The 22,217-nt window shown below is 39.5% G+C and overlaps 1 protein-coding gene across 2 annotated transcripts in view; it reads left to right on the top strand.

Annotated features, from left to right (window-relative positions):
- Positions 1 to 22,217, top strand: part of camkk1a (calcium/calmodulin-dependent protein kinase kinase 1, alpha a) — a 105,183-nt gene that overhangs the window by 63,538 nt on the left and 19,428 nt on the right. For both annotated transcript variants that reach the window (XM_066661676.1, XM_066661675.1), the window contains exons 7-11: positions 7,960 to 8,011; positions 9,877 to 10,010; positions 12,588 to 12,624; positions 16,687 to 16,708; positions 18,616 to 18,704. In XM_066661676.1, coding sequence (XP_066517773.1) covers positions 7,960 to 8,011; positions 9,877 to 10,010; positions 12,588 to 12,624; positions 16,687 to 16,708; positions 18,616 to 18,704 — 334 coding nt within the window. The remainder of the gene's footprint in view (positions 1 to 7,959; positions 8,012 to 9,876; positions 10,011 to 12,587; positions 12,625 to 16,686; positions 16,709 to 18,615; positions 18,705 to 22,217) is intronic.

Raw genomic sequence — 22,217 nt, 5'->3', positions numbered from 1 at the left:
CTTACTGCTGCATTGTTTAAGGTGGAATGGAAATTTTTTTAGACATTTAGGCCCTAGAATGTTACTTCTGTGCCATTTTAAGGTGGAATATAAACTTTTCTAGGAATTTACAGACTGCACTGTTTAAGGTGGAATAGAGAATTATTTTTAAGGATTTCCTAGAATCCCTAGAATGTTACTTCTGCACCATTTTAAGGTGGATTGGAAAATTGTTTATAGATATTAAGACACTAGAATACTATAGCTGTACTGTTAAGGTGGAAAATTGCCATGAAACTAGATTTTTACCATTGTACTGTTTAATGTGGAACAGAACTTAAAAAAAAAATAATAATTCAGGGCCTAGAATGTGATGAACTGGCACCCTGTCCAGGCTGTGTGCCTTCCTTGTGTGATTGTAGGTAGGTTTTGGCCTTTACACAGAAGGTTTGGCCTTCTGCCCCATTTTCAGAACAATGTTTAGGGCCTATAACGTTAACTCTGTATCATTTAAAGTGGAACGCAAAAATAACGCTGAAATACGTTGTTAATTTACAGTTACTTTATCTTTGAGAGCATCTGTAATAAATAAGGCAGGGTTGAAAATGTGGGGGAGGGGTATGTGGAGAATTGGAGAGAAAATGGTCTGAACACGGAGGAAGTGGAGGAGGGTGGGATGTTTTAAATGTGCAAAGCTGTTAATTCAGATGTGACTGCTTTCTCTATTGATCAGAATTCATGCATATCCACACGTCTACACATATGCATCATGTTCACAGATAATGAATGGGTCTGATGCCAAGGTGCGGGTAAAACAGCTGCAAGCATCAGAGCACATCAATATTCATTTTCTCCAGATAGAAAACAGCTGTATTCTTCAAGATTTAACCACATCACACTATTGACAGTGTGTACATGGAGAAATGAAAGATACTGAACAGAACAACACTGTATTTCTGGCCTCAGCCTGGACACAGCAGCAGTTATACAGTGTTCGGTTATGGATTCATTATATAATTTTCTTACGAAACGCTGAGTTGCCATAGCGAACACATTTGTTCACAGCTAACTCACTTCCTTTCTCTTTACTGTCCTCCTTTCACCTTCATCAGTTGAGCTGTGTGAAAAAAGACAGAACTTCTTTCTCAGTCGTTACCACTCCAGATGGTCAGTGGGGTAGGGTCAGCACCAGAGGTCTGGACAATCCCCACTAGACATTCAACCCACTATTTATGCCCTTATGTTCAGAAGCAGCAATTTTGTTGACTGAGTCATACATTCATTGATGACGTCTGTTATGGAAGTTATTGTAATTTACTCATTGACAAAAGTGCACTACATTGTTCAAATGATTCATTGAAGTGTATTATAAAGTGAAAAACATTTTAAGGTGGAATGGAGTTCCAATTAAACATACTGTAGCCCATATCCAAGGGGGTAGATTACATTTTGTAACAAAGTTGTAGTAAGGTTCATTATAGAATTGTCTGTTCCATGTTAAATGGTGTAGCATAAGAAGTTATTACCTAAACTTCTTCACAGAACTTTCCATAGTTTCACATTAAAAATAGCTCGACTTATTTGAACAATGTAGCACACTTTTATTTAAATAAATAACAACTTCCATAACGTAATCAATGGATGTGTGACTTGAAAAAATTGTTATTGTCCATTATTATTGTCTAATTCACATATTCTTGGCCAAATTCTATTAAAGACAAATAAATAAAAATTTACAAATTCAATAAATAAATAGTTTTACAATAATGTAATACATCTCTCCCATCACTGAGCACAATACTAGCCAATGTGGATGACAAAAAAAGCTTAATGGAACATTAGCTTTGCATTAGCTATGCACTTTCTGTAGCTATGCAATATCTGTAACCAAGGGCATAGATTTTTTTTCTTGACATTGTTGGGGACATTGGTGTAATAATGTGAGTCTAACTTCCCTCACACACACAATTGTCAGTTTTATTTTTTCTTATTTTTTAGTTTTCCCTTTTCTCCGAGATAAAATGATAACAGTGCTTTTAAATTATTCAAAATACAAATGTATAACTTAATTCATTATTTATATAATGTTAAGGATCTTTGACTTTAGCAAAGTAAGCAAATAAAATGTATTTTAACATGATTTTTAAAAGCTATAAAGGAAATAGGACTTGTTCCACCACTAAAACTGTCCCCAGTAAAGAATAGTTTAAAACATTAGTTTTCCTCTTTGAAATTTTTCCTCTGGGAATGTCAGTCTGTACTCTTTAGATCTGAAACATTTTGATTGTGTTTCTGTCCATCCTTCCACTGTGAGAAGACAGTTAAACATGTTGGGTGTGAAAGCCTGCAGAGCTGTGAAGAAGCTGTTACTGAGAAAAGGAAATAGACAACAATGCACTGACTGGCCCCAGAGCGCCACTGTGGACGAGGTGAAAGAGCTCTAAGGCCGCAAGTTGGTAAACGTGTCTTGAAGTGCAAACAACTTCAATAGCCCTGTTTGGACGGGGTTCATTTTATGTGGGGAACTGGGATAATGTAATTCTACAAAAGAACATCTGTGATATTTATGGTGGAGTCGCACTGGACAAGATATCGTGGGGTAAATAACAGATATGGGAGGGGCTGTATTCGCTGGTAGTGGAATGGTTGTGTGCAGGTTGTTCAGTGTGGATCAGTTCTTAGAGAACAGCCCACTGACAAAACCCTGACCAATCCAGCCCTCAGTGACTTCTTTCAGTTTTTTATCTGACATTTTCTTAACACATCTGTAAGCTGTATACAAAACTTACCAATATCTGCCAGTAGTTTCACTCTTCTGAGTAATCCTTGAACTACTTTAGCAGAATCTAAAGCACACGCTCAGGAAAAATGACTGAAATGGTCTATTCAAACAGTACTAATGGAAGTCCTGGATGAATTAACAGCTCAACGTGGCTCGGAACAAGCGTGTGATTATTTAGACTTGGAGTTTTTAGTAAGCCAATTCAAGGGTTGTAAGGCTTCATTAGTTTTAGCTACAGTAGCTTAATAGGAAGTGTCTTGGCTGAGTGCCTACAAGGGAAAATTTACAGTAAATCTGATGTTTCTTGCTGAAAAGGAACAGAGTGGTTACACTTCTGCCTCATCTTTAATGAATGGAATGTGTATGAATGTTTCACTCTGCTGAATCTTTAAATTCCCAAGCAGTGCATGTTATGCTGCTCTCCTACAGCGTGTCCTCTTCCAGTACAGTGCTTAAGGCTCAGTTATAGTCGCACTTTAGAGTCGCACAGGACTCCGCTGATGGAGCACGAACCTGAGCAAGCGGTGTGGGCATTTATACTTGACGCTAACGTTGGTGCAGTATTCTCCAAAAGGACAGGTGGCAGTACACTAAATAACCAGTGGAAATGGATGGAGTACTTAGAAGCTCAGCGCAGAGGCAGAGTCGCAGATTGCATCACTTTTTGAACGCGCACCCTGACGCCATGTTCAATCCGTCAAGCATAAACCAAGCTTTAGGCATTTCTGACTGGGTTCTTTTTTTCAATGAAAATGCAGCCCCGCATCTGTCCTGGAGATTTGTTTCCAATTATAACTTATTAATTTATGCAGTGTTTCCCTAAGGGGGCAGCAAGGCAAATAAATACAAATATAAGATGTGTCCCTTGTAATAATTTCAGTGTAAAGGTGATTTGTCTCTATTTTGTTTTGTTCTAAAACATTTCAGTTTTTTATCAATTACAGAGTTTAAAACAAATTCGTGTGTGTGTCAGAGTAGGGAGCTCAGAAATATATATATATATATATATATATATATATATATATATATATATATATATATATATAATTTTTTTTTTTTTTTTTTTTTTGAAAATCATCCATGTGATAAATCTGGGAGTTGAAATGCATTAATTGGTCACAAGTTTTTGAGGATATCTTGGAATATCTCTTTATGTGAAGGTCTACTGGCAAACTATGAAAACTTGAAAATAATTTTCTGCTCAGTTTTGCTCAGTTGTGTGAGGCCTTGAGGAAACAAAGGATTGCAAAACTGGATCCATTTTAGAGTTTTCACTCAAACAATAATTCAGCGCTGAGGTGTAACACCATGGGGAAGGTGCCTGGTAAAAACACCTGTGGCATCTTTTTAAGAATTCGTATGAGGCGTCAAATTTGAAATACGCCTTTATTTAACACCAAGGAAAATTTCATAAAACTTTGAATTTTCTTATAGTAATTACATTTTAGTAATTAAATTAAATTAAACATGACTAATGTTTAAAATTATAATACTAAGTTAAAAAAAAGGAAAACCTGCATGTATTTCCACTACACAATGTACAACTAAATAGCGCCTTCACAATGATGGCAATGAACGTACACACAAAAATGCACTAGGGTCAGTGAGCACACCCAGACGTGTGTATACACACACACACACACACACATACATGTGTTAAACATACATGTGTTACATGTGATAAATCTGGGAGTTGAAATGCATTAATTGGTCACAAGTTTTTGAGGATATCTTGGAATATCTCTTTATGTGAAGGTCTACTGGCAAACTATGAAAACTTGAAAATAATTTTCTGCTCAGTTTTGCTCAGTTGTGTGAGGCCTTGAGGAAACAAAGGATTGCAAAACTGGATCCATTTTAGAGTTTTCACTCAAACAATAATTCAGCGCTGAGGTGTAACACCATGGGGAAGGTGCCTGGTAAAAACACCTGTGGCATCTTTTTAAGAATTCGTATGAGGCGTCAAATTTGAAATACGCCTTTATTTAACACCAAGGAAAATTTCATAAAACTTTGAATTTTCTTATAGTAATTACATTTTAGTAATTAAATTAAATTAAACATGACTAATGTTTAAAATTATAATACTAAGTTAAAAAAAAGGAAAACCTGCATGTATTTCCACTACACAATGTACAACTAAATAGCGCCTTCACAATGATGGCAATGAACGTACACACAAAAATGCACTAGGGTCAGTGAGCACACCCAGACGTGTGTATACACACACACACACACACACATACATCCCAGCACCCAGGGAAGAGTTGGGCTTTAAAGGCACTTCAACTGTAGATGCTGAAGGAAGGGAAAGTGTTGTTCCTGCATGCCCTGGCTGCTAAGCACTGCTCTCTTTTACTAGAATTACAGAATTTCTCTTCTGCAGGTGTGATGGATTGGTGGCTGGTATCTGCCTATAATAAACAGAACTGTTTCAAAGCGCTTCTTCAGTTACATAAGACATGACTCGCAGCATTGCCACAATACACTGCTCCCTCTGCTTTCAGCGGTGCAGAATAGACCCAGGTGCACTTATCTTTTTTAATCAATCTGTTTCACAGGGATGTGATGCTAATCAGTCATTGTAGAAATACGAGGAAGCGCAGTTGTGTGCATTTGTTCTGGTGTTCTATGCCTTGTAGAAGGATGCTGTAATTGTTAGCGTTTGATTAAATCCAACACAGTGATACAACATCACATCTCAAGGTTGTACAGCTTTACTTGGATCTGGGACTCTAAAAAATATTGTAACCATTTCCACTGCAATGCCTAAGTTTTGATAAATCCGTGATTTAAATGTCCAGGTGTTCCCAAACAACAGCTGTATTTGCAATTAGGAGAATCTGATCTCATTTATAGTTAGTGCTGTCAAAGTGGAAAGATATTATTCACTAATGGTTCACTCACATTGTGTTTAAATGAGAGGCACTTCCTTAAAACTTGATTATAACTCGCTCACATACATAATCACTTAGTCATGGAAACTTGTGTTCAGTCCAAGAGACAAACCCCATTCCCAGACAAGTTGGGACACCTTTCTAAAAGTGGAGGGGGGGGGGGGCTAAAAACTTTCATTTGTTTAATCAATTTCACTTTATTTGACTGGGAAATGTTTTTTAAAAGTCATTTTCAGTATTTTACGCACAAACCTAACTGTATTTTGTAAATATAAAATAAAAGTAGAATATGATGTCTGCAACACACTCATAGAATCACTGTTCTGGAAAGTTCCACAGTTAGCCGCTTATCTGGTAACAGTTCAGGACATAAAAACAGATTCAGTATTAGAGGAGCAACCACCAAAGGCCCTGTCTTTGCAAGCTAGGATGGGTGGTGCTTCATCATTTAGTTCCAGACTTCTTGAGAGGATTGATAGTCAGTTCAAAGACAATGTTCCTAGGTCTTTTACTGCCAACAGTTCATAATATCACAATACGATTCAGGAAATCAGGAGAAATCTCTACGAGTAAAAGCCAAAGAAAGTGGGTAAAAACCGCTGCTGAATATGGGTGACCATCCAGCTCAAAGGGTGTACTCTATGAGAAACAATCATGGACATAGTCACTGGCCTCAGGAGCACTTTGGAAAAAAACATTGTCACTTAAACACAATTCATGCTGCATCAAGAAATAAAACCTGAAAATATATTATGTGAAGAGGAAGCCATGTATTAAAGGAACACTATGTCATATTTTTACCCTAAAATTACAGCTTCAAAATCATTGTGATGCTTCACTGACCTGTAACAGCCAGAATAGATCCTCAGTCATTACTACTCTGGGTTCAGCACTGCAGAAAGTGCACTATGTAACTTTTTGAGAAGGGTAGGAAACCACCTCATCTCCCTTCCCCTCCCCATTGATTTCAGTACAGTGCTGTAATAATGTCTTACACAAGGAGGAGCCCCAGAAGCAAGTGTTCTTTTAAATGATTCTATACTAAGCAGGTGAATGGGTAACAGATGGGAAGTCCATGGTTATTTCAGCAAGACAATGCCAGGCCTCATTTTGTACGTGCAAACGTTTAACCATTAGTGTCCTCAGTTCTCAAAGAATTAAATAGTGTAATTAAAAGGAAAGGTGATGCCTCAGTCCCAACGTTTTTGGAATGTGTTTCAGGTTCTTGTTTTTGTTGCATTTTGCTATATGTCCCAACTTTTTTGGAAATGGGGTATGTACACATACAGTAGTAGTAGAAGTAGAAAATTATTTGTGGTTGTCTGCAGGGTAAAAGGCAAAATGCTCACCAGGGCAACTGTGGCTTGAAGGTCAGGGAACTGGGCTTGTAACCTGAAGGTTGCTGGTTCTACCCCCAGAGCCGGCAGGTCATGACTGAAGTGTCCTTGAGCAAGGCACCTAACATCCAACTGCTCCCTGGGTGCCGTGGCTAGGGCTGCCCACTGCTCCGGGCATGTGTGCTCACTGCCCCCTAGTGTTAACTAGTGTATGTGTAAATGTGTGTTTCACTGCACGGATTGGGTTAAATGCAGAGAAAAATAATCTGTGCAAGTACGGTGGCCAATAAAGTGATTCTGATGCATTTATTGTGGAAATAAAGTGTGCTTTTATCAGAAACAGATTATGGTTGGATCGGAGTATTAAATAATTTTTGTTTTAAATTACGTTTGTGGAACTTTGTTCTGTAACTCCATTCACATGAACCCAAAGTGCTACGTCTCGGTATTTTAACCCCTGGTCATGACCCTGTAGGTTTATTCTTCCTTTCAGTAATTTATTTATTTTTTTCCTGATGCATTTCTTTCCCACGTCCTGAACCTGCTGGCTGGTGAGCGGCCCTCACAGAGCTGATTACTCTCGAGTATCTGCCACTCAATTATTCATTGGCAAATTTCCATATTCGCCTGTGGATTTCCATAATCACTTTTGCAATCACTTAGTCAGAGCCACTGCTGGGAGGTAAAGCTGGAGTGCTCCATTAAAGGCCAGGGGGGACAGAGAAGGCACCACCACACCACAGTATAAAAGCTCTTTGTTTGATTAATATGGAAATGCAAAAAGTCAGTCAGTTACTGCACCTTCGCAAAGTGCCTGACAACCACCTCTGCCCAGAAAGAGAGTGAAAAATAAAGTTTGATCAGGAACTCTACCATTTGCCCAAGGAGTCATTGTCTAAACACTCTCTCTCTCTCTCTCTCTCTCTCTCTCTCTCTCTCTCTCTCTCTCTCTCTCTCTTTCTAGGCAATGAAAGTGGTGTCTAAGAAGAAGCTGATGAAGCAGTATGGATTCCCACGTATGTTTCTTCTAATTACTCTTTACACTGTCAACCTGACTAAGTTAAAAGAACCAAAAAGTTAAGGCAATACTTTGTCCTAACATCTTGAAATTCATAAACACAAAAATGTCAGAAGTATGCATAGACATATATTTTAAGTGTCTAATGCTTGATACCCAAAATATGCATTTGGTACTCAGTACTATTAACTAATTTAAGCATTTTTACTAAATATTCAATGTTGTCTAAACTTATTGTGGAAGAGCTCTTCTTCACTGTAAACGAATCCATTCACTCATTGTTTTTAACCAAATGCATTGTGTTGTAGTGCCCTTCCCAAAGCCTGGATAAATAGGGAGGGTTGCGTCAGGTGTAAAAACTGTGCTGAATCAATGGTGTGGATTGCGGTTGATCCGCTGTGGGTGACCTCTAATGGGAGGGAGCAGCCAAAAAAAGAAGGACAAGAAGACTCATTGTCTGTAACCAATTATCTAGCACAGAGTCGCAGTGGTCCCAGAACCCACCTGGAATCCCTGTGCACAAAGCAGGAGCACACACTGGATAGGATGCCAGTCCATCACAGGGCACCACACACTCACACATTTGGGCACTTTTTCACAGCCAGTCCACCTACCAACGTGTTTCTGGACTGTGAGACAGTGACCCCATGTGAGACTCCAACCCACAAACCAAGGACTCTGGAGCTGTGAGACAGTGATGCTACCTGATTCGCCACTTGCCCCACTGAAATAAACACGCAAAGCTGTCCACATGGATGTGCTGGAATTAGTGTTATCTTTAACCTCAAATGTATTTATTCTTTAGCATTGGTTCTCAACCCTTGTCTTAAGACTGGTTCATACATAACTCTGTCCACATGGCTTCATGTTCATAGTTCTCGCATCACTGTTCCTGATGACTGTGTACTTCTACTCCTGAGCTGGGGGTGGCACTGTAGAGCTGCTGCTACTCTTGCCTGTGCAGTAGAAATGAGAAGCAAAGAAAAGCCCCAGTGTAAACACTGTAGATCACACACACACTGTAAAACATATCAATATGCACTCATATAACAAATATGTTTATATAATAATGTCCCTGCTCACATTGTCAAGGAAAAAACCGAAAGGATTTTCTGTCATCATCATATATTTGTGATTGTTTTTAGTGCACGTCATGAATTCTTGTCAAGCTTTTTATAGCATATCCCTTAGAAAAATGGTTCAAACGTCACTTTGGCTGCGTGCCCTTTGGCCAGTTTTTAAACTTCCCCCTGCTCCACACAGTTTAGAGCAGAGGTTTCAATCCATGTTCCAGGCCGGTATTTAACAATGGCCAGACAGTATGACACTGTACCTGGCCAGTCTGGCTCATAAGCAGTTGCATCTACAGTGTCATAACAGGCCATTTTAAAATCCCGGCCTAGAACCTGGATCCAAGGTCTGGATTTAAAGACCTCTGGTTTAGAGCGTATGGCTTCATATCAGGACCTTGAATCTAGTGTCCATGCCTGATTTAGTCATCAGTGACCGTTAATTGTACTGTTGAGGTAACCGATTGGTGAGGGTATACTTCCTGACCCAGAAAGAACGAGGTCATTTATGCTTTTATGGACTCCAGGTTCATGGGGCACCAACGATCAAACTTGTAAATCTCCCCAAGAAAGGGCCTGCACTTACACAGCCTCGCAGGAGCGCTGAGGATCCCTGTTTTGGACTTACCCCTTGATCCCAACCCACCTCATACTTCTTGAGCTGAGGTGGGTGTGTTAGAACAGGGGAAAACACTAGAGATTCTCCAGGTCCAGGGTTTATATCCACTCCTCTGTAAAACCTTGATTCCTGTTCCTATTCCTATTTTGAGTGCTGCTTACGCTCTCTGTGCAGGCCGCCCTCCTCCGCGAGGACCAAAGGCAGCGCTTGGCGAGCAGCCAAAAGTGCTCGGACCCCTGGAGAGGGTGTATCAAGAGATTGCCATCCTCAAAAAGCTGGACCACCTCAACATCGTCAAGCTGGTGGAGGTAAGGGCGGGGAAGCCTTTGATGTGAGCTGCTGCTGAGATCGAAGCCCAGCTCTTGGGCTTTTAAGAAAAGTTTGTTTGAGCTGTACTTTTCCGAGCGGTGCCCAAGGCTTAAATGAGTCAGCCCTAAGTGACTGATGCGGTTCTATAAAGAGAGAGAGGGAGAGAAGCACCCTGAGAGTTGCATTGAAGATTAAAAAGAAAGTGACTCAGTGCAATCACAACTCAGGGAAAAAAAAAATGAGTCACACAACCGCTCGTCCAGCAGGGGACAACGCTAACGGCCCCTTTTTCAGAAATTAGCCCATGTTATTGAACCTAGGAATCTTCTGTGCCTTTTAAGATGAGACAAAAAAGTGAAGTATTGATTGGAGAAGAGACCAAGGGAAAAGCTGGGGTGGAAAATTGGAGAAGACAAAAGCTGGTACTTCTGAGCTCCCAGCAGGACTCTGGTAGAGTACCATTCAGTCACAGACTCTTTTAGAGGATGTCAGAAAATGGAAGAAAGGGAAGAAGGGATGGGCATGGCTTAAAACGAAAGAGAGAGGGGGTGGGTTTCAGTAAGTTAGAATAAATGAATGGCTGTTACAAATAAATAGCACTTGCACTGGGGCTGGGAAGTAATTCAATATATGTATATATTATCATCTGTGGCAGTTCTAGCTTGTGAGACCCTTGGGACACACACACGCACGCACACAAACACAACCAAAATGTAAACAGAAGCACATGAAGGAACTGACAGGAAAACAGACCACAAGGGGACCTGCAGCAAAAACAAGGTAGCCACTATTGAGCCACAATAGTTAATTATGTACATTTTTTGATGTGATGTGCAAATGTCACCATTCCTTTTTGTGAAAACGCAGCCGCGACACCTGCTGCCATGTCAGGGTGATTGCACATGTGGCTTATGCCTAAATCCACCACAGATTGCAATAGCAAATGTTCAATAACTTTAATATGATTTTTAAACCGAATTCTGATATTTCGATTTCTGTAACTGGGTGATGTTCATTACAGCACACTGCCATTAGTTAAGTGTTACCCCTAGTACTTTTTTCAGGCTCATTTTTTTTATACAGGTGAATAAATATCTCAACTTTGGTGAACTTTGACCCACAAATTTGAATCTCCAACCAATAGCGCCGCTGCTTGGTCTTTGTGACCTCTAGTGAACACTGTACCCTCTCTGACCTGTCTGAGACAACATGGAGGAAGTGCTGACTGCTGCAGTAACAAAAGTGGATTATATTATTATTCAACACTTTCCTGTGGATTACAAAATACACAAGTAAGAGTCTTAGTAAATGTAGAGCTAACAAAACTCTTCTCTGAAAACTCATTTTAATCACTGCTGCTATAGTAACAGCACTCTTCTTGTGTGAACCTGCTGAACCAATATGGAGATGAGTGTGTGTGTGTTTGTGTACAAAATATAAAGACAAATAAGAAATATACATTGCACCATGTTCTCTCTCTTTGAAAAGAAATACTTAACCAAGACATTAGAAAAGTGGTGGCTTTGTTTATGTAATATTATAGAGTTTTATAAGATTTGGCAAAATTATTTTCAGATGTTTGTTGGTACAAACATTCATTGTGTATGTTCTTGGAGGTGTCCTGTGCTGTCAGTATATCATCATACAAAGTTTGGTCATATCATCCAGCACTAATTTATGTAGACAACTAAAGCACTGTAAATTTTTTTGAGAATTAGGAGGTCATCTCAACTCACATTCACTTTGTATGTTCACCACACCACTATTTTGTAGAGAGGAGACAATAAAATGTCTGTAACATTTTTATTGGAGGCTGTTTTACATTTACATTTATAGCTTTTGATGGACGTACCGATAAGTTTAAATTATGAGATGTAGGCAAGTGCAGTGTTAGGAATCTTGCCTAAGGACTTTAATTAGTGTAGTATGATGTGCCTACCCAGGTGGGGCATTGAATTCTCTCTGAAGTCCCATTATAGGAATCAGCAGGGATTTCCACTATGCTATAACAACCATGTTTGTTTATCCATAAATATACATAGACCTCTGTGTCATAATAAGCCAAAAGCTCAGCTCATCTCTAATCTATAGCAACCCTTAAGCAGCAGGTAGCGTAGTTAATCTAATAGCTTTTATAGGCTTTAAATCCTTTAGTCATTCAGTTCCTGCCAATATTTGCCCGACCTGACTTCATTTTTGCAGGTTATACAAAGTTATTTAAACATTCCCTACGTTTTCTGGCGTATCTGTGTGTAATAAGCCATGTAGTGTTCAGAGCTGGAGTTCAATAGTCGTCTCCCTGACTCTGGAGCTTCAAAAGCTTCTCCAGTCGTAGTAGGAGCAGAGCTGAGAGATAATAAACATGCTCCACAGGGGACATCTTCTCTCTTTTTGTTCTCGTTTTAGCTGCTGTCCCTGTTTCTTCATGTGTTATGGAGAGTGACTTGTATGTTGCGTAATCCAGTTTTGCAGGATTCTGGGTCATGCTCAACTCCTTTTCCACACTGATCTGAATGCCACTGCTGCACAGAAAAAGCCTGTGGGAGCTTTTGATCCACATAATATTTCTGTTTCAGGTGCTGGATGACCCAGCTGAGGACAATCTTCATATGGGTAAGGGCATTGCATATACAGAATAGTATTCATTCATTCATTTTCTTTAATAAATTCTGAAAATGAAGGGGTGGGGGGCAAAACACTTCGGCCTGAGAATGGACCCAGGCTGAGAATAAGCGCTGGTTTTGTATTTGTTTCACTCCCTACCGTGTGTTCTTAATAGTGCCCTACTCCCTAAATAGTGCTAAGCTAATACTACTATACCACTTCATTGTGTACTACATATCACAAGATAATTGTGATTCAACCCTAGTGTTTCGGAAGTGTAATTGTGAAGTGATGCAGATACACCAACACATGAGGATAAACACTTAAAGGTGAAGGGCACTTGCGCAGGCTATGGCGTAGGCTCTGTAGTGAATCAGCGGAGAAGCATAAATCAGCCTTAGAGCAACACTAGTTAGCATTTTTACCTTAAAATGTCTGCTTTAAAATCATTGTGATATTTCACTGACTTGTAATAGGGAGAACAGAGCTTCTGTTGTTTATCCTCCTGGTTCAAATCTAGTTGCTCCCCCCTCCTTTCCATTCATTATTGATTTCTGGACAGTGCAGTTTACCATTTAAAATAAGGCTACATGTGTAAGTATTTATAAACATCTGTTTTTGTTTATACATGGATAATAATTAGATTGTAAACACCTTAAAGGTAATTAATAATCATTTTTAACACAGAGGTAGAAATGAAACAGTGACCTCTTTTCTGTCTAACACTGAAAGAGTCAGAGAACTGAGTGAAAATATCAAGGTAGAGTATAAGTCAAGATTTGAGAAGGTGAAATTAATCATGTCATATGTTAAGGTACACACCACATTATCAGTGATGTGTGAAAATACATTCTGTCCGTGGTTACTTGATTAAAGTTGGGTGTTAATGGTTAAATTTACTAACAAATATGTAATGAAGCTGACAGGCTTGATGTGGGCTGATATAGAACACAGGCCAGTATTTTGCAAGAATATGAATGGATGCTGGTTCACTATTTGGCAAATAACAGGTCACTGTAACCCTTTCTAGCTAGGTGTTATAAATTATCATTAATGAATATTAATGTGTTTACTTCCCAATTAATAACCATTAAAAAACAGATTGTAAACTATTCCCAGGAGCAGAAATACTTTATCCTCCTTAGTGTTGCTTTATAGTGCACCCACTGCTGAGACTGATGTTCAGTGGTGCTCATACAGCTTGTATAATCTCCACAAAAAACAGTGATAGATTGGTCAGACGCCTGTCCAAGATCTAGATGAATATAAAGTCTCCTGTTACTGGACTCTAGCGCATCAGAGCTTTGTTCTCTGGATTGATGGAACACATTGAGCCTCTGGAGTGGCTTTTTTGAACCAGAACTAACCTACCGCTGTCAGTCCTCAAATGTGTCATGGCTAAATGCCATCAAATCCTCACAGAAATGTTCCAGCATCTAGTCTAAAGCCTTCATCTGAGAGTAGAAGCCGGTCCTGAAGAAACTCCCTATTTACACAGATCAGCCACAACATTATCACTGTCCATTCTCTCAATTCCATTGACCAGACAGGCGCAGACCTGTTGCTCTGCATACTTTGTTTGCCCCTTTCACCCTGTTCTTCAATTGTCCGGACCACCACGTAGCAGGTATCTATGAGTGGTGGACCATTCTCTGCTGTTCAGTGACACATATGTGGTGGAGGTGTTTTGGTATGAGTGGATCAGACACAGCAGTGCTCCTGGAGTTTCAAACACTGTGTCCACTCTGTTAGACACGCTTTCCACATTGGTCCACCTTGTAGATGTAAAATCAGTGACGGTAGCTCATTTGTTGCTGTACAGTTTGTTTTAATGTTCCTCTAGGATGCTGCACACAGGACTCTTTTTGTTGGTGGACAATTTGTAGCCTAGCAGCGATACAGAAGGGTATAAAAACTCTAGGAGCACTGCTGTGTCTGATCGGCTTGTACCAGCGCATTTTGAGTGTCACTGTAGCACTGAGACTGATCAACCTTCCAAATAATACCAGCTCTCTTGTAGTCCTGTGGGGCTCCTGACCCTTGAAGCATAGGGTATAAGGGTGAACAACAGAGGGATTACATTCTGTAAACTGTAGAATTGCAAAGTGCTCTGGGGAGGTCAGTGGAGCTGAGAGAATGGACACAATGAGGTGGTCATAATGTAATGGTTAATCAATGCATACCCCAAACATATAATGAGCACAGCCTACAACACCTTTCACACAACTTATTTCTTCTGCAATCAGCGAGCATCCAAAAAACCCAGTGCCCACAGATAGAGGGAAGGAACTCTTTTTAGTAAATTTTGCAGACAAGTGCTCTCTAGTGGAGCTGGAGATTGTGGACGAAACTCATCTCCTCCTTCTGCTCCAGGAGACAAGCGGAACAAATGAAAAAGAATTTCTTGCTCCAAGCAAAACTGTTCCCTTCTCTGGCCTTTTGGAAATACATCAAAACACACACAGCACTGACAAGACTGACATTAAGACTCAGCCGTCTAAGGCAAATCCTCAGCTAAAATGAGGCCTCTTCATGGGTTCTTCATTAAAGAAAATGGTTCTATATAGAACCCTGAGCACTTAATGGGCCCTTAGCATGATTAAAGAGTTGTATCACCTTTCAGAAAAGGCTACTGTACAGCACCAGAAAAGGTTCCTCTGCTGTTACAGTGTCAGGGTTGTTACAATCATTTTTAAGTGTGATACTGAACAGCTCTCCATGCCTTTGAGGTGTGTGTAGATCCCCAGCCAACATCCGTTTTCAGAATATTGCAGAGACCATTCGTTATATAGTTTTCAGTCAAAGACACCACTGAATACCATTTTATTCCTTTTTCAAAGTCAGGAAATAAGCAGAAACATGACATAGAAGCCTCAGCAGCTAAATGTAATATCTGTTACTCGAGAGATTAATCTGAAGGGCTATTTTTGTTTCATTTTCCGGAGATTGATTATGATTTTTAAAGATATTTTTTTCAACAAATCTGAACCTGTCCACACGGATTCATTTATTTGTTAAAAATGAGGATTTTGTCTGAGTTTCAGCACAAAAAGTGTGGTTTAAGTCACTGAAAAAGGAGATTTTTGAAAACGCTCTCCAAGGTGGAATTTTTTGAAAACGTGTGGTAACCGAAGAAAATGGAAGTTGGCATCAGAGTGTGTGTCTGTCTCTGGCTGAAATTGAACAGAGCTCCTCACTCCCTGTAGAGTAAATTACATCAGTCATAAAACTAAAATGTACACATTCAGATATCACTACAGTTCAGATTCTCACAAATGAATAAATATATAATGCACTACTAAGATCTAGATTCAGTCGTTTCATTACTTGCATAGTGCACTACATGGGGAGTATGGAGTGATTTGGGAGTAAACCACTGTGTTTCTCCCATGCGTCGTGGTGTTTTGATGTCTCTCTTAAAGAGATACTATGGCCCCCTACTGGACTGGCATGAGAATACAGCCGTTTTCATAATCATCCAGATGGGGATATTTTCAGAAACATAGAGAGGAAATCTCAGTTTTTAAAATAAACAGATCAGTGTGGATGAAGCCTAAAGTTCTACTCTTAGAGATGCATGTCATTTCAGTGAGGACTGTAAGTGAACAGTGGACGTAACAATTGCTTTTGATGACTTTTGTGTAATTTCCTTTTAAAGGAGCACTAGGTAAGATTTACTGTTTTAGATCCTAGGCTCTTCCTATATTTGCACTGTTCTGAAATCAGGGAGTGGTTCCGTAAACTCCCCGCTCTTATATATACTATGTTCTTGCTTTTTCCCCTCCTACAAAAATATAAGAATTTGTAGTAAATAGTAGGTTTTAAAGTAAAACTATGTAGTATTTTTATCTTAAAATTACAGCTTAAAAATGAATGTGATGTGCCACTGACCTGTAATAGGGAGAATAGAGTTTCTGTCAATGCTACTCTAGGCTCAGCACTGCAGAAATCACGCTATGTAACTTTTGGAGGAGGGTAGGAACTGAGTGGTTAATGGTGGATGTATTAAGTGAAGAAAAGTCTTTGTAATGTTACTGTATTTAACTGTAATCTCTCTCTCTCTCTCTGCAGTGTTTGAGTTAATGCAGAAAGGGTGGGTATTTTGTGTCAAATCTTTGCCTTTATTTGAAATCTTTCTCTCTCTCTCTCTCTATCTCTCTCTCTCTCTCTCTCTGCTTCTTTCTATCCCTGCATTCATGCCTGCCCTCTTTAGTTCTTTTTTCACTTAGCTCTGTCTTTCCGCCTCTGTTTGCCCCTTCTGCTCCCTCCTTCTCGAGGGACTAATTATGTGCTTATGTTTCCACTTGATGGTTATTACCGTTATTTTTTTTCTCCACTGGCTGTACTTCGCTTTCCATCATTTAGCTGCACCTTTTAATTATATTTATTTTTCTCCCTTTTACCTGTGCATCCAAAGTAAATTAACCCATTCTTTCTAAACCCAACTTTTCCCCCAACTCTTAACCGCATGGAGAACACTAACAGCTACCTCCATTAGAACAGATAACAACCTCCTAGGAGTCAGCATGTGGATTCACACACAAGTGCTGCTCTCCTAATTACATAACGTTCATATTAATAATTAATAGTAGTTACCAATTAATTTATATTAATTATTAACTTTCAGATTAAACTCATCTGACTAATGAGCATGCACACTCTGTTCTTTTAAACCCTCTCTCTGTTTCTTTTCTCTTTCCTTGTTTTCTTCTGTTATTTCATCTGTGCCCCCCCCTCTATTAAAAGGTCAGGCAGTATCCCACTTTGTCACGCAAGTCTGTTCTTGTTTAAATGTGACATTTTGTTGTAATTGAATGTGGACCATGTTCAGCAATGGGCTCTGCTTTGTGAATGGGCTCTGCTTTGTGGTGAAGTGAGGATCTGCGCTGTGTGATTACTCTAAAATCATCCTGTAAAGTTTACAGTAAGCTTACTGTACTTCTAAGGGAATAAAATCACAGTAAAACCACCAGTGTTCATCAAAGACTGAGAACCATATCATCCCAGCAGCACTGACCCAATTTCACCTTCCTTCTATAGATATTTTAGCTATAGCTCCACCCACATATTGCATATTCTCACCATTAGACACACTGTGCAACTTCACAATCCACCAATGACAACAAGCTACTGACTCACTGACTCCACCATCAGAGACACACACATCTTCATGTTTACAAGCTCAGTTTTCTATTATTTCTAGTAGATTTCTATTTTAAGAAATCTTTCTATTCTAAGATTTCTATTCTATTTTACTTTGCCTGTGAGATAATGCTGTGGAATGTGAAGTAAAGCTTCCTGATCGTTTCTTTGCATCTGTAAAGATTGGTGGCATTTCTGAGATAGTTCCTTTATCGTTAGATAGATTCAACTTTATTTTGTTGTTTAGCACAAGTACAGGGAAAACAAAATGCAGTTAGCACCTGCCAGAAGAGTAAATAGTAGAGTTGTGCAGTATTAGTTCAGTAAGTGACAAAGTGCAGTGAATATGTGAATATAGTCAAAGATATATTTAATATATGGAGTATAAATATATAATATATACCTGTTTATAAATGTGTATATTTATGCTCCATATACTATTATATAATCTATATAATAATAGTGTAAATGATCAGTGTGTCTAATGAAAAAACACTCTATTATCCACAGCTTGTGTTTATTGCTGTGAAGAGATCAGTGTTTTGAGGAGGAAGGAGGATGTGTTTAATAGACTAACACCACACTTAAAACTTCTACTCAACTCTCAGTTACAGATCCCTGCTTTTTCTCTCTCTCTCTCTCTCTCTCTCACTCACTAACTCACTCCCCTCTCTCTCTGTCTCCTCTCTCACTCACTCTCCTCTCTCTCTCTCTCTCTCTCTCTCTCTCTCTTTCACTAGGTTCATACAGCTTTTGGTTTCAGTGCTGAGTTTAAATGTTAGTTTGTAATGAGACTGTTCTAGTTTTAGACCTTTACTGAACCCTCAATTACAGATAATCTCTCTCTCTCTCTCTCAGGCCTGTGATGGAGGTTCCTACAGATAGCCCCTTAAGTGAAGAGCAGGCGCGCCTCTACTTGAGAGATATCGTTCTGGGCATCGAGTACTGTGAGCATTCAGTCACTTTCAGAGATAAAGGGGCTTTAAACACCAGGCGGCTGCTATCTTTCCTGAATGATCATTACACAGTTTAGTATCATAAAGCAGTATCATTATAGCAGTAGTGTTGTAGGATAATGTGTTCTCCCTGTGTCCGCGTGGGTTTCCTCTGGGTGCTCCGGTTTCCTCCCACGGTCCAAAAACACATGCTGGTAGGTGGATTAGTGACTCAAATGTGTCTATAGATGTGAGTATGTGAGTGAATGTGTGAGGACTTTTGCCCCCTCCAGGGTCTGGATGCACAACGACCCTGAACTGGATAAGTGCTTACAGACAATGAATGAATGAATGAGTTCTACAACTACCGTGTTTCCCCGATAGTAAGACACCCCCGATAGTAAGACGCAGTGTGGGTTTTAGGGGGGTCGGCTAATGTAAGACGTACCCCGAAAGTAAGACATAGTAAACTGTACGTTGGAAAAATATAAGCCATAGTACCGGTACCTTTTGCTGCATTAACTGCGGGATGCGGAATGATCTGGAGCGGAATGAGCGGAGGGATGTGGAGGCCGCGGGAGCAGCAGTAATGTTTTCCGTGGTCCAACACCCAGCCTCAGTGCCCTCGTGCAGCCGCTGGTGGCCGCTCTGATTGGCATGGCCATGGAATAAATCTGTTTTATCTTCCAGTATAACATATTCAAACTGTTCGTTCTTACCGTTTTTCATTGTTTTACATGTTATACATGGAAATACCGTCATGATACAGTTGTAACAAGACATTCTTGGCACTTGCTTTTATAAAACTGTTTTATGGTGAATACCATACTGTTCAGGTTGTTAATAAATGTTAATTTTATGGTTAAAACAAAAATCGACATTTTTTACCAATATAAGACATACCCCGAAAGTAAGACATAGTGGGACTTTCGGGGGTAAAAAGAATGTAAGACACTGTCTTACTTTCGGGGAAACACGGTAATTATTAAAAATATTCACCTCTCCTTCTGAAGAAGATAATGTAATATACCTTTATTTACATTAACTTTAACACCCCTGCTGTACATTTTAAAGGTACATTTACACTGTTTGTTCCTTTAGTGACCAATAATGTACTTCTATCATTCCTTTTTTCTGTTAGGGATCAGATTAGTTTTTTTTGACTCACAGTTGCAGCTCCTAAAATTACATCATGGTCTTTTGAAGAGGTTCAAACACTCCTTGGATTGGTGGCTGATGAAAGACTCTGAATTGGTGCATGGAGCTGTGTTCTGTCTCAAACAAAAACAACAACACACGAATACACAATGAGTTAAAAAAAAGGCTTAATGTTACGGCTTGTTGTGCTTAAAGCTTGCTGTTCCCTTTAGAGACTGTGTTTTGAAACATCACCAGCTGTATTTCAAGGTAGAGCTGTGTTAGAGGAAAACGTACCAGGAACCAAAAACACGAGTAGAGCTGAGTCGAGCAGTGGCGGTACACTCTCAGAAAAAATGTATAGTAGAAGTACATTAATGTACAAGCAGTGTAAATATACCTTCAATCTCATCTACCTTCATTGTCATCTTCAGAAGGAGAGGTGAATATTGCAAGGCGGGAACACACCCTGAAGGTGGCGCTAGTCCTTTTCAGGGTGACACAACCATACACATTCACTCACACACTTAAATCTACGGACACTTTTGAGTAGATAATCCACCTACCAGCGTGTGTTTTTGGAGCGTGGGAGGAAACTGGAGCACCCGGAGGATGTCACGGGGAGAACACTCACAGGCGGTCACCCAGAGCAGGACTCAAAGCGACGCTATACATTACACATCTGCTGTCAGTTCCTTGAACTCAATTTTCTGTCAGTTTAAAAATATTAATATTGACAAATCCGAGAGGTTTATGTTTGACAATGTTTCTTTTTTTCTTGGCAGTTTTTCTGTGGTTATTTATTGCTCATATCAGTATCAGCTGACATTAAGAAATATATCCTGATATAAATGATGGCCATATCATCCAGCCCTAAAACTTAAAGCAGTGCTTCTGTGTCTAAGACAGAAGAGCTAATGCCTGTGCTGTAGATGGTAAAGAGGGATCACTCCATTCCAGAATTCAGCGTGCTGGGCCTCCCCTTGGTCATTAACATGAGCTGCCTGAGCTTTCCTCAGCACAACAGGACCATGACGACCAGACAGACGAGCACAGGCCATCTGCGTGACTCAATTACTGAGCCTTGGCAGATGGTTTCCTCTGTTAGATCTGTGTTCAGGCTCTGACAGCAGCTACTCATGTCTGCTATCTGTCAATTTAAGGCTGGTTCTGTGGACAGTTGGTTGAAATGGTCTAGTCGTCATAGTTGACCAGTAAAAACTTCTTGTTTGTTGATACACTTGGCATTTACACATACAGCTGATAAAATCTCCATAGAAAAGCATGAATTTAAATGGAAAGCTCTGGAGCAGCTGCACATGAGCTTAAGGAGACCATGCTCAATGGCAGGTGTTGGATAAAGAGATATAAAGCCTCCCAGTATTGGGCTGTGAAGCACCATCCGATAGTAAATCAGCAATGTTCAACTAGCGTAAAGCCATTACAGAAGAGAAGACTGAGGTGATATTCCATATGAATACCCTCTTGTTTGATGGATATTTGATCAGAAATATTCCATTCAATGCATCAGTACAGAGCACTGTTGTTTATTGTTAAAGTTTACAGCTCTGAATATGAGTGGAATGAAATGATTAAAATTCATGAGAATTTATTTATTAATTTCTCTCTAGTACATCCTCTAGTGGTTAGACATAATAATTTTTTTGCAGACTGACCACACACGCCTGAGACCAAAACAGTACTCTTAAAATAATTAAGTAACCCAAAACACAAATAATTAAGGCAATAATTGATTTGTGGTAGAGCTCAGTATCGCAGTAATACCAGCTTTAAAAGCTTGCTAGAAAACAGGATGGTAGGGCTTCAGAGTGACCGCAAGCCAAAAGCACAATAATTTCTCTACAAAAAAACAAAACCAACTCACTAACTAAACCTGCAGAAAAGAAAATACAAACATCTGCCCTGCCTCTTCTCCCCAAGAACATAGCCCAAAAAATATAGACAATAAACCCCAACAAATGCTGTTCCAGTAGAATCACAACAAAATACAAGAACAACAGGGTACCACCACAGTGACAGCAAAAGTCACCAAAAGTCCCTAGTAACTAAGGCCATAACAAGCCCCACTGGCACCGTTAGTGCATGTTCAGTGCCATGCCAGCTGTCTGCACTCTCAACAACCGTAAATCCACTCTGGCCTCCCTGGTGACCAAGGCCACAAATATACAACAGTTGCATTCTGTACATACGCCTAAAAAGCTAATGTCATCATTGTAGAATTTCACATGCTCTGAAGCTTTAAAATGGGAAAGAAATGTTAGCACTGTTAGTAATTTATGACCTTAATGTGTTACAAATGCACCAAGAGAGTACAGTAACTCATTATTAATGCATTAATGAAGCATTAATAAGACATTAAACTAAAAA

Source organism: Hoplias malabaricus, chromosome 2 (genome assembly GCF_029633855.1).
Source record: "Hoplias malabaricus isolate fHopMal1 chromosome 2, fHopMal1.hap1, whole genome shotgun sequence".
Lineage (NCBI taxonomy): Eukaryota > Metazoa > Chordata > Actinopteri > Characiformes > Erythrinidae > Hoplias > Hoplias malabaricus.
The sequence above is the reverse complement of the archived record's forward strand: the minus strand, read 5'-3'. Positions and strand labels throughout refer to the sequence as shown.